Below are 13,187 nucleotides of genomic sequence, written 5' to 3'. Positions count from 1 at the left end.
CCTGCTCCCTCTCCCCCCTGCTCCCTCCCCCCCCCCGCGCGCGGGCCGGACGCGCGCCGCCGCGGGCCGGATCTGCGCCGCCGCAGGCCTGCTCCCTCTACCCCCCCCCTGCTCCCCCCCCCGCGCGCGGGCCGGACGCGCGCCGCCGCGGGCCTGCTCCCTCTCCCCCCCCCGCGCGCAGCCGGTGCTGGACTGCTCCCCCCCCCCCCGCGCCGGCGCTGGCCCCCTCTCCCCCCCTGCTCCCCCCCCCCGCCCCCCCCGCACGCGCGGGCCGGATCTGGGGCGGCGGCCGGTCTACAGGACGGCGGCCACATCACCTAGCGAGCCACCACTGCTTCGGGCGTTTCTGTGCGGAGCAGAAGGGGGCCGGAGTGGAGGTGCCCGCCGGCGGCTGGATCTGGGGCGGCGGCCGGAGTTCAGGGAGAGGAGGGGGCGGACGGAGTAGGGGGCGGCGGACAACTGCTGAGCGTGTGCGGGCGACTCACGGGGAGCGAAGGGGGATCGGGCAGGGGAGAAGGGCGCCTGGTTTTGTTCAGTGGCAATTGCGGGTAAATAATCTGCAAGTTGGTGGCGAGGTCTGTATCGTCGTTGGTTGAGAAGCGGTTCCAGAGCGCGGGGGAGCGGGTTCTATCCGATCCTTGCGTTCAACGTAAAAACAGGGATCGATTCCCTTGCTCCCGCGAAGAATCGCTCCTCAAGAAACGTTGTTTGGCACGGATCCTTGGATTCTCAGCGAGAATCGGGAGCGGGGAGCCGTGCCAAACTGGCCCTTACAATGTATGGTCGTCGCCATCGTGTTGCGTTACCTTTGCTTGGCATCGCCGTTGCAAACGGTCGAGCATCGTTGTTGCCATTGCCATCGTTGCGCAAGGTCACGTTGCTATGCGAGCCCGGAAGCTCTCATGGGGCCGATCAGGTGAAGTCTGATCACCGAGGATGTGCCACCGCGCGGCTCCGAGGCCTTGGTCCCGTGCTACCCCGGGCAGTCGCAGTCGTCCTAAGCTGCTCTGAACGCGTGGACTGAGCTTAGGCTGTGCAGCATTGAGCTGACAACCGCGTGCGTGGGCATGAGCCCCTGCGAGAACAACATGGGACAGTGGTGAGCTCGCGTCGTACTTACATGAGTGCGCTCATGCATGCGCATTCTCACGCCAAAAGATTCAAGCAAACGGGAGATGGATGATTGAGTAATTAATAAATGATTAATTACTTAGCTTCTGGACTTTGGGTCATCAGCAACGTGCAACCTTGAGGACAGCTTGCGTGGTCGGCGCATCCTGTAGCCCGTCAACTCTTGTTCGGTGACTTGGGGTTGCGCCAACACTGCTGCTCGGGGGACTGCGCGTGGCCAAGAACCTGGGCCGTAGTTCGACTCACGGAGGCCATTGCGGCCGCCCATAACTTGGCGTCGTCCACGCATGTGTCGCCGCCACTAATACCTCAGCATGCCAGGAGCCCTCATCATCGACCTTGGCGTCGCCGCTACTCCGCCTTGACTCGCTTGTCGCGGTGCCGTCTGTGGCCGTAGCGGCGACGTCGTTGCGTGAGATTAAGTGTGGCCACCGGTAACTCGAGGTCGCAACCCGGGGTAGTCGCCGGCTTGCTTGGAGTCGTTTCTGTCCCAAGCTCGATCAGCATCTCGGGGTGGCGACCGCACGTCATCGGGCCCTTCCTGGCAGCCCGAGGCCACAGCCGGCATGGCGCTTGCTCCCCGGAGGAGGTGCGTGGTCTCGTTGGTCGGTCGACTCCGGGACGTGGCTTGCTGGGATAACTTGCATGGTCTATGGCAACGAGAGCTCCCGCGAGTAGCCCCCAGGCCCGGGGTCGTGTGGGCAAAGCGGCCGCGTACGTGTTCTTAGGGTGGCAGCGGTACGTGCCCTAGGGCCCGAGGGGGACACGCCCGAACACCCCAGGAGCCACGGCATGCTAGCACCACGTTCGGCCCTCACATGTGCTGGTGTTACCCTCCTGCTTTCATCATAACAGCCAGGAAAGCTTCGAGGAACAAAATGAAAGGAAGATAGATCATAGTCTTAGTTCATTAAATACTTAGCTTTTTGTCGTGTGTGTTGGTAATGCACGAGCAGCTTGCGCGGTCACCGAACCTCGGGGTCCGCACGCTCGGATTCGGCGACCCGAGGTCGCGTCAACCCGACTGCTCTAGAAAGTTGCTCGAGGCCAAGAACCCGGTACGCAGCTTCGTCTGAGGATATTGCCATCACCGTGTGGCACTCGGCATCATCTGTGCATTGCCATCGTCGTGTCTATCTCAACATCGCCACCTGTGTTGGGGTTGCGGTCCTGGCACCGTCCTCGTGGCATGGGGTCATCACTGTATCGTGCCAGGCGCTGTCGCCAATGACTACTACGACGTTGTTGTCGTCGCGCAAAATCAAGCGCGGTCGATAGCAACTCGGGGTAGTTGCCCATGGTGGCCATTGTCATCACGGAGTCGTTGCCGCCCCGAGCAGGGTCGTTGTCGGTGGCTCGGGACCAGCAGGCTACCATCAGAGCACCAGTGCACCGCGACGTGCTCAGCGGCAGCGCCACACGCCGTGTACATCCCGGGATAGCGTCCCGAGGGAGCTCAGGGAGCCGCGTGGGGGATCGCAAGAGGTCAACCCCCGGGCTCTCGCGAGCGGGACAGGTACGCTAGCTAGCGGTATCCAAGCATACGTCACTTCCACCGGAGCACACACGAGCAGCTCGGCACACGGTCGCCCGGAGCAATAAGCTGACATGCAGCCAACTCAGCTTGTGGGTCGGATGCTCGTCCGGCCCGAGGCCTTTAGTTGCTTCGCCGGGATGCGGCGCAGCAAAGGTCATCGGAAATGCTGGGAAAGAAGAAACAACGCCATAGCCCCCTACCTGGCACACCAACTGGCGGTGGGTGAGAACTGCGAGCGGGGATTTGTGGAACCCCGTTTAGAGATTCGGCCGGGGGCTAAACGCGTTGATCCCATTGGACAGCACGTATGGTCAGCACAAAAAGATTTTTACCTAGGTTCGGGCCTACCGGAGGATAATAGCCCTACGTCCTGCTTTTCTGTATATTTTGTGGGTGTGCATGAACTAGAGAGTACACAAGAGCCGAGCTCGTTCTCTACCTCTCGAATCTTTTTGGAGCTAGCCGCCCCCTTCCCTGCCCTAGGGTCTCCTCTTTTATAATCAAAGAGGCATCCCTATAACGAGCTGTACACAGAGAACCAATGAGGTGTTGCCTCTACAAGTGACATGCCCTTCATGCATGGACCTTCTTTTTTAATGCGTACAGGTGCATATACGTGGGCACACGCTTTCATGCGGCTCATGTATTCCTGTGGAGGAGTTCTCTTTGATTCTGTCTTGTCATATCTTGGTGCATGCATGTATGCAGGGGGGGCTATTTAGTGCCGCCTGCCCTGCCGGCTGTCGAGCGCTTTGGAGCGACGGCAGCTTCGTGTTCCCTCGGCTTCCTTTCGTAGTAGCATCCCGGGGTTCTTGGCCTCCCGGAACCTGAGAGTCAGGTGGGCCTATCTTGTGGCCTAGCATCCGGGATCCTTTCGTAGTAGTATCCCGAGATCCTCCGGACTCCCAAGACCCGAGAGTCATGCGGACCTACCTGTGGCCCAGCCTCATGTGGCGGGCGAGCGTCTCCATCACTTGCGCCAGGAACCCCCATTCTGTTAGCACTGATAAATATCATTCTAGTTTATTTTATCAAATTCTTTGATGGATCCGATCAGCCAAAAATAAATATAACTTGGCGGCGGGTCGCTGCCGGCGACGGTGGCAATTAATGGCTATCCTGCTGACGAGTATATCACCATTATGTTGCTTTGACCGCAGACCACCCTGCAGATGCTGGACCTTGCAACGCTCCGGACGAACGATCTCTATCTCGCCACGAGAGATTGGTTGTTTACCTCGCCGGATCAGTAGCGAACAACCCGACGACGGTGGCAGCGGCTAGTCCTGCTGACGAGTGAGCTCCAAATCTTCCTAGACACCAAGCCGGACCCTGACATGTTGACATGACAGCAGGAGCACTCAGCCGTTCTGCGCCACTCGCTTCCAGGCGACGTATGGCCGCGGTGGCAGCCGGCATCCGGACCAGCTTGGTCAGAGTCCGAGCTGAACAATTACGTCTCGGACCCGCCACCGCCCCGCCGTCGGATCGGAGCTCGCCATGCCCGGCCGGTGCAAGCTCAGTCACGCCGCGAATGGCGCACGCCACTGGCGTTCGGTGCTACGTCTCCAGAAGATGTTGGATGCGCAGGGTGCAGATTTGAGGCTCTGGATGGCGCGGCGTGCGGGGACGGCGGCGGTGGCCCGGCGACGGGCGGCGCTGGACGGGTGGGGAGCAGAAATTCCGAAACAGGGTGTTTTCGCAAATAATCGGATCGCGATTAATAATCGCGATCCGAATTAGGGGGCGATTTGCAATTGGTAGGGGGTATTTTCTAAATATTTGGATCGATATCTATAATCTCGATCCAAATTAGGGGTTTATTTGAAAATATGCAGGGGTATTTTTAAGAACAAATCCTGGATCGCTATCCAATCCTCCACAGCAGCTCGCCGGAGGGCCGCCTGACGCCGGCCGTCCCTTGGGTACCTCATCTTCCTCCTTTCCGTCTCGTATCCGTCCCATATCGCGTGGATCGACGGTGTTCGGAGCCTGAAGAGGCGGCCAATGTCTGTTCTGACAAGAAACACCGCATCGCCTCATGCCGCGCGCGGCTCGCCGGAGCGGCACCGCTATCCGGCCGCCCCTCGCTTCCATTCCCTTACTCCTGGAGGCCTCAGCGCCGCACCTGCTTGCATCTAGCCATGGCCACGGCCCACGGCCGTGCAGCTGCCCGGTTCCGGACCCCAGAGGCGAAGGGACCGGCCGAGTGATGGCCGGGCACAAAGCTCTGCGACTAAACAAATTGCCAGACATGGCGCATCGATCCCAGAACATTAGCACGAATTCTGGATTCCCTTAACTCGTTACCATTTCCTGAGCAGCAACGCAAGAAGTAAACCATGAATCTCTTGCTGTTACAACTTACAATGCATCGATGAAGTTTCTTCTCTCTTGCAGCAACCAGCTGAAGCATCGGATCACCATTCAGTCTCTCCATCGGTGGCCGCAGCTGGGGTTGCAGCAGACGAAGAAGAGCGTCATGCCTTCCTCGCCCCTCGCCGTCGCCTGCGCCAACGATCCAAACATGGTGGCTGTCAAGTCAGGCCTTGACTCTGAACCAACTGAACGAAGACAGGCATCAGGCATGGTGTTGACCTGGAAGAAGACAGCCTCGCCGTGGCCGCAGGCGGCGCAGCGGACGGACTTGGTGCGCGGTAGTGTGGGGTCGGAAGCGACGTCCTCGAAGAGCACCTGCGTGAACTCGCCGGCGGCGTGGTCCACCACATTCCGGTACACGCAGTTGCTGTCGGACACCTCCTGCGGAGAGCAGAAGTTTCAGACAGGGTACTTGCAAGGCCATGACAAGTTCAGAGTGACTGCTCTTAAATTCAGATGCTCTGGACCTAAAACAGTATAGTTCTGCAGAATCTGAAAGATAATTTCAAATCTTTGAGCAGATAATGGATTAGAGGAAGGTAAATATGGATGGGGAATCAGGTAACCTGGTGGTCACAGTTCCTGCAGGCATAGAGAAGCACCTTGTTCTCCCTGTCCTCCTTGGGGTACAGTATGTTGTTGCTGCATGCATGCACCCATTAAAAAAAGCAGAGAACTTGTTCATGAGCCAATCCCCTCTTGGGAAAAACAATCAAGAAAGGAGTAAACTGGCTGAGCATATGAATCAATCACCGTCAATCAGCTCACCATTCCCGGCAGAACTTCATGGTGCTCATGGTTGCTCCTGCTGCACCCTATCCGCCCTCTCCTGCTCTGCTCTGACTGTATCAGTGATCCGAGATGGCTGACAAGTAAATTCAGATGCTATTTGTAAGAGACCATTGAAGTATACAAAGAAAATATTTGCAGAATCTCACCTGACTTGCTGCTGCTGGTCGAGGCTGATGCCAAGTCGTGTAGTCTGGAGGAACCTGGTGGAAGAAGTGAGAAGTGGCTGGAGATGCAGTGTGTCGTAGCATCAGGTGATTTTGTGGGGAGCGTTTTGGTCTTTCGCTTTCAAGGATCGGTCGAGCTGTCTGGTCGTCTACTGATCCACTAACTACTAGAAGCAGCTCCGTCTCGCTTGAAGCTTTGATTTGATTTTTTTTTTCTTTTTTGGCGAAAGCTTGAATACATGCTCTAGTGTAACTTTAATGATTGTACTTTAACAGTTTTAGTTGTGTTTGGTATCAATTGGATGGCTATCACAGCACCAGCACCCATAGAACGAGCATGTAAGCAAATGCAAGCAGTAAAGGGAATGGCTTCAACTCAAATTTAAACCAGTAGGCGGTAGTACGTATTAGACTTTGTAGTACTAATTAGTGTAATTAACTATATGCAGGCCACGACCATATTTTATTTTCTTATTCTTGCAATAGAAAAACATCAGTAAACCTCATCTGCCTATGGTAGTTTGACTATGACATTCATTCATTTTTAATCGGTAAAGTGTGAGAAAGCACAGATTTTAGAGTAAAAGTCAGGGCTCTTTCTTTCTTTCTTTCTTTCTTTCTTTTTTGAATTGAAAAACCAAGTTGTGTTCTGTGCTCGGGATATGGTTAGATTTGGCTTGGGCCGAATATTGTCACACCCGGTTTTAAGAACAAAAACCGAATGCATAACTATATGTATGCCAGGATTAAGTTCCATATATATAGTGATTTCATTAGTGAATAATCAGCAACAGTATCACGAAAAGAGAATTAAAAGACTATAAAGATTATCAGAGTTATACAGCTTATCCTGGAAACGAAGACTCCAAACTTCACAGGCAATCGACCGGGGGTTGCGCTGGCCTAGAACTCAGCATCATCTTCAAAAGACTTCACATCACTTTCTCCTCTGAGCAGCAATTATAACAAGCGTGAGTACACTTATGGTTGGTACTCAGCAAGTGCTGGGAAATATATGACATGAAGGCCAAAATCAAGGAAAGGCTGACTGGCTTACTGCGATAAGCAATTTTAGTTGGTCAAGTTTTTATTAGCACCTGATTACTAAGGTATAAGTTCATACCAAAACCCATATTAAAAGAGAGATAAAGGAGATACAACATAAGCATATTCACAACCATAAACATGGTCCACAATAACCATAACAATAACCATGGTCCACGATTTAATTCATCTTCAAGTTCAATTAATCATGTGAGGGTCCAAGCCGCTCTTAACCGTGAGCACGGCTGATATATCAGTTTTCACTCTGTAGAGGTTGTACACTTTACCCACAATTCATATCTCCCGATTTGCCCGAGGTAGCTAGCCTCTTAAACACTTCCTAGGTGAGTGGCAAGGGATTCACTACGAGGCTTTTACAAAGATTCCCTAACTTATGACAGTCCGCTGAGGTTTCAAGTCAAAGCGGTCATAACTCTCCCTAATGAGGTAGACGCCTTACCCAGGATCATATCATATCCTCAAGAGGACCGAGCTATACCCCGACGATGCAACCCCTCTTGCCCTTTCGGTAAGATCATCATAAGCTAGTGTTTCTAATTAATCAGCCAAGACCAGAGCCATATAGTATTGTGGTTGCACTGTTTTCCTGGATGATTCTCCATGTTCCAATTAAAACATATAATCTTGTGATCAACAATACAAAGAGCATGAACATGGATAAAACAGATGTAGCATCATCATTGTTATCATCATGGTTATAAATTATTCGCAAACCAGAACCAGTTATAGCAACTAAGCAATAGCTACCCAACATAAAGGTAAAACCCAGGTTGACAAGGAATGATCTTTAAGACTAGGCATATCCTTAATTAGGATCTATCAAAATTAGGACACATGCATGCGTATAAAGAAAATGTTATATTTATTGTGATTACTAGGATAAAAGAATGATCAAGGAAATACTTGCCTTTCTTTTAGAGAATATCTGCTCAGAGTCTTCAACTCTTGTTCTTGAAACTCTAGATCTTCAAAGCTCTTAGATCGCGCTTCTTCTAACGCCACACAAGCATCCGACCGAAGCATACAAGCAAGCAAACAAACAAGAACAATTAAGAACAGATACAACAAACAAAAGGAAAGCTTTAAAAGAGCGAACTAAAGGATAAGGCTCGTTGCTACGGTCACGAGAAAGAAAGAAACGCGAAAAACGGAGCTAGGGTTGAAAAGATACAGCTATCGGAAGATTTAGAAAACTAATGTAAAAGATATTCAAAAGATAATATCCCTAATTATAATTAACTCATATTATATTTGCATTTATAAAGATGAAGTAGAACTTAGTCAAATTTTATATACAATTCTCTATGTATAAATTACACTAATTAAATAATTAATTAGAAAAGAAAACTTGTGCGAACATCTAAACGCATAACTTTATGATTCGAGTTGAACTAAATAAATTAAATTACAAACACATTTGAGTTGATATTAATCAAGTTAACATTAATTATGAAAACCGGAGAAAAGACTTAATTGGATTTTATTTCGGAAAACTAGATGAGAGGATATTATTCAAATTAAATTGATATTTAATTTTAGAAACAGGAAATACGGTATAACAACGCTACTAAATGGTAGCTTAAGGTTTTAGAAGACTAACGCAAAAAGAACGGATCGAAACGGATCTAAAACGCGGAAACTACGCATAAAACAGCGCTGCAGGGACCTATACGCAATTAACTATAGACTTCAAGAGTTAGCTGAAAAGAAATACAAGACACAGAAAAATAGGGCTCACAAATACAGAAAAGATTAGGGTTAGACCTGAAAAATTCCATGGTGGGGCTGGATTGAAAAGATGGAAAAGATCTAGGGGTTTTCTGCAATTTTCGCTAGACACAGAAAATTACACGGTAATTACAGGATCTTCCAGGGACCAATCTGCAAAAAGCTTGAAACAGCCTCTAGGGCACGAGAGGTCGCGGGAAGTGGGGGAAAAGAAAGAGGACGACGAGGGGATTCAATCCCATACCTAACTTACCCCGGGGACGCATTGTAGAGATCGAATTTCGCGGAGGAAGGAGGTGGCTGCGGGTCTGTTCATGCGTTCTGGGCATGGGCAGCTGCGCTCCTGTTCCTGGCGGCAGCACTGCAGGAGAGGCCGCGGCTGCAGGGAGAAGGCGGGCAGGGCAAGGGTGCATGGCCGCAGACACGCAGGGGAGGGCGGTGCTCCTGGTGGTGACGTTTCTGCACGGGGCAGGGACGTGCAGGGGCCATCACAGGGGCGAGCGCGGCTCCTGGGGTGCGACGCAGGGGAGACGGGCACGGGGAGCCCTGCAGGGGGCGGCGCCGGAGGAGAAGTGCAGGGCACGCAGGGGCAGGGGGAGGAGGACGCGATGGCGGCGCTCGGCAGGGAGATGCGATGCAGCAGAGGGACGGCCTGGGCGACGGCGGCGCTGCGCAGAGACGAGCGGAGGAGGATGCGTGGGGCAGCATGTGCTTGGGCAAGGGCGCTGCATAGGAAACAGATTGCGAGCAAGAGATCATGCTGCGGCCTGAGGGTTTTGGCTCGCCCTTTACAGGGGTGCTGCGTGCGAGGTGTCCGAGTTCTCCGCATGCACGGGTTGGGCCTCAACAAAAAACGAAACGGGTTGGGCCTGAACGGAAAGCGAAAAGGGGAAAAGGAAATGACAGGTGGGGTCGAGGAGGCGCATCGGGATGGGACTCGTTCCTGAGTCCGCATTGCTCACAGAGAGCGAGATTAGGTTGATCAGCGGGTTCCACAATTTAGCGAGCAAAGAGAGGATAGAGGAGGTAACGGAAAAAGAAAACGAGATTGACCAAGCGAGTTCGATTATGCGCCGAAACAGGTTCGGGTGAGGGCTGAATACGAAAACGAGCTGACAGAGCCAGTTGAACGTGAACGAGCTGTTCGAGAACGCGAAAAAGAGAAAAGAGAGATCAGGCCAAGTCGTTGGGGCTGACGGTGAGCGAACATCGTCGGAAAAACACTGAAGACGAGCCGCGGCGTCGTTTTCGAGCATGACTTGATCGGGAAAAACGGTTAGAGGATCGGGAGCTCGATGGGACATTTTAAAGATTCAGAGAGGACAATGTTAAAAGGATATACAATAAAGATACGGCTCGGTTCGACTGCGATGAAAATCAAAATAGAAATATTTTCCAGAACATATTTTTAAGTTCAAAATAAATCTGGAAAAGTCCAGATAAACATTTTGGTTGGGCTGGGCCATATCCGTCAGCATGAAACGCACATCAAAGCAATTATTTGCACTAATTCCGCTTAAAAAATACCATTTCTGTCAAGCAGACTTGCAAGAACGGGCAGCTATGCTGTGGCAGAGAACTCAAACCACAGATTCATGCAGCTTCAAGAAGAAAGAGAAGTATACTGAAAAAACGTGTGCTAACCATCTGCTCCTGATATTCTATCCAACCCAACAGATTCATGGAGAGCGACGTTCCCCTGTCCCCCAACCCAAGTCTCCATCGGCAATGCAGCATCACCTCGTGGCGGCGGCGGCGGCGGCGGGCAGGCAGGCAGGCAGAAAGCATGGAGCCGTCAGCACAAAAGCACACGAGGTCGATCATCACCTGATCACCGATCTGGCAAGCATCAGGCGGCGACCCCATCACCCAACTTGCACGACGGATCGGATAAGACACCCAGCCTGGTACACTGACACAGTACGCTCGCTGCTCTTCAGTCACCAGTCATCATCATCATCCATCACTCCCATCCCTCGATCCCTCCCGATCGAGTCTCCTTCACTCAAGCTCGGCCATGGCCATTGGCCAGCCCATGGATGATGGACGTTCCCGTCACCTCACCACCAACTGCTTGCTAAAGGCAAGCCCTGTACCGTACGTACGGTATGGGCCATGGAGGCGTACCGTGTACGTATAGCATCATCAGCCTGATTGGCTCGGCACCGGGGCCCACCGATCGGCGTCGCACGGGCTGTACTACAGCGACCTCGGCTGCCTGGATTCCACGAGCTGAAGCAATCCAGCTCCAGTTGGGTGAAGGTGACCGACCTTGCATTTGCACGGGAGTGCCCGGTTTGCTGGCACTGAAGGGTTGGGAATTGGAGGCGTGGAAATGGAATCCTCTCTCTCATTCTCTCACCCACTGCTCACAACAACTCACTCCATGTTTCTGGCATGGAATTTGTAAGGTAGCTTTCCAAGAAAATCTTTCAAAAAAGGAAAGGTTTCCAGGAACACAAAACAAGTGCAACCATGCTGCAGTGCCCAACACCGAGGTTCAGGAAAACAAACACAGAGTATCTTGATTCATCGAGGTGTTGGGCACCAGCTGGTCTAGACTCTCTAGACTGCTGCATTGTCAAATGCAGCCATGCTGCAGTGCCAAACACTGAAGTTCAGGAAAACACAGAGTATCTTGATTCACCAAGGTGTTAGCCACCAGCTGATCTAGGCTGTTGCATTGTCAACACATCCAGTCCCAAACAAACCTAGACACAACATTGCCATTTTCCCAACGTAGGATGGTAGTACCTGCCCTGGGTGTTGGCACCTGCTCTAGACTTCTAGAGTGCCTAATTTTAACCCTAATCTTGGCTACATAGCTTCTTTTCTTAACTAGTACTTCTTGTACTCACTGTAAACTCCTTTTATTTTAATATATATTCAGTAGGGGGCTCCTCCTCCTGTTTCATAAAAAAAAAATTAACCCTACTCTCCACTAGTTACTCATGACAATACCGTAACAGTAGGCAGCAATGTTGTGCAGAAGATATCTTGTGCCTGCTTTGACAATGCATCGTCACCACCATGAATTCAGACCAACACCAGACGTGTTTGGCAGGAAGTTTGTGGAGCGGAGCTGGAAAAGTTGGAGTGAAACTCTCCCAAATACGCCCTAAGTGAATAGTTGCAGATACTCCCACTGTAGCTAGTGCACCCAAGGGACCCCTTCAGCGGAAAGAAGGATCCGTGCCCATTTTCTCCCCTCCTTTTCCTGGAGGGAGTGTCTGTGTGAGCTGATGAAAGAGGAGCCCATGCGTTGAAAGGCACCAAGGAATCCAGTCTCAAGTGGTGGTGAGCACATGATGGAACTGCGAAAGGAAGGGCGGATCGACATGTTGCCATCCCAGCAGGGACTGTTTGGATGAGATGATGAGAGCAGAAACAAATGTCATACAATTTTCGCAAGAATTTCATATAGTCAGCGACTACATCATCAGGGGAAATTCCTGCTTTTCGATAAAGCTTTTCTTTTTCTTTTTGAGGATAGCCTCATCAGCTAATTTGCACGATGTAATTTAGAGTTGCCATGGAAAAAGCAGTCGTCTATGTAGGCTTGGTGATTCTTCGCATTTACCAGGCTTCAACGCAAGGGTAAAGAACCCTTGTAAGTTGTAAAAAAGAAGACAAAGTTTTTTTTAACAAGAAAGACAAAGGGATTAGTCGGCACACAAACAGAGACTTGCAAGGCACGTTAACCTCGGGCAACAGGAAGAGTTACTTACCCCTGACAGGCTGACACTGCTTGTCTTTGTTTCCATCTGAAATCGTATTCACCTGCCTGATTCCCTTTGCCATTTTAGCCTCAGCACGCAGCGGCCGGTCGACGACCCATCTGCTCCTATCCGATGTTGACGACGAGACGCTCTCTCCGATCCTCTCGCTTTCTGTCCGTCCGTCCTTCCCCTTTTCTTCCTCTTTCCTCTTGCTCGATCGTCTCTGCTTTCCTCCCATGGTTTGGATCGGATCAGCGTCAAGAAAGCGAGCGGAGCTCCGTAGCAGGAGACCGACCGACCGTCTGGATGAAGCTTTCAAGCTGCCAATCTCATCAACGCTACTATAGCTCAGCCTAGCTGCTAACTGCTCTGAACCGTCTAGTCAAAACAGGTGCTTTTCACCTCGCTCTCTGATGCAGGCTTCAGCAAATCTTCTTGTTCAGGGTAGTAAAGACAAAGAGCAGACCATCTGGCGGCTGGATAACCTTTTCTAATCACGTGACTAACCTCTCTCCGTTTTTTTCTAGAACACTGTTAAGAGCCTAGTCAGGTAAAGATTAGGTTCGGAGACCAGAAGTTGTGTGCTGCAATTTATTCAATGCTGAACCGTGGTTGTAAAAGGCGTTAGGTGACATCAAAGACATTCAGAACAACCGCTACCGTTGCTGGAGA

At 51.5% G+C, this 13,187-nt stretch overlaps 1 protein-coding gene across 4 annotated transcripts; it reads right to left on the bottom strand.

The window, feature by feature from the left end:
- Positions 1 to 4,459: 4,459 nt before the first annotated feature.
- Positions 4,460 to 6,119, bottom strand: LOC112902128 (DNA-directed RNA polymerases II, IV and V subunit 9B-like). Of its 4 annotated transcripts, XR_003230484.1 has the most exons (6): positions 5,986 to 6,119; positions 5,816 to 5,912; positions 5,614 to 5,689; positions 5,267 to 5,428; positions 5,037 to 5,176; positions 4,460 to 4,904 (listed from the first exon to the last, which is right to left on the bottom strand). XR_003230484.1 is itself a non-coding variant. In XM_025971058.1 (5 exons), exons 2-5 carry the CDS (start codon positions 5,842 to 5,844, stop codon positions 5,096 to 5,098), a joined length of 348 nt encoding a protein of 115 aa, XP_025826843.1. In that variant the 5' UTR covers positions 5,845 to 5,912; positions 5,986 to 6,119; the 3' UTR covers positions 4,460 to 5,095. The 4 variants fall into 4 exon arrangements, 3 of the variants coding, with proteins under 3 accessions (XP_025826843.1, XP_025826845.1, XP_025826844.1); XM_025971058.1 differs by having other exon boundaries at positions 4,460 to 5,176; XM_025971060.1 differs by having other exon boundaries at positions 4,460 to 5,176; positions 5,816 to 5,881; positions 5,986 to 6,079.
- Between the last annotated feature and the right edge of the window lie 7,068 nt (positions 6,120 to 13,187).

This window comes from Panicum hallii, chromosome 8, assembly GCF_002211085.1.
Source record: "Panicum hallii strain FIL2 chromosome 8, PHallii_v3.1, whole genome shotgun sequence".
Lineage (NCBI taxonomy): Eukaryota > Viridiplantae > Streptophyta > Magnoliopsida > Poales > Poaceae > Panicum > Panicum hallii.
This window is presented reverse-complemented; position numbering and strand designations above follow the sequence as displayed.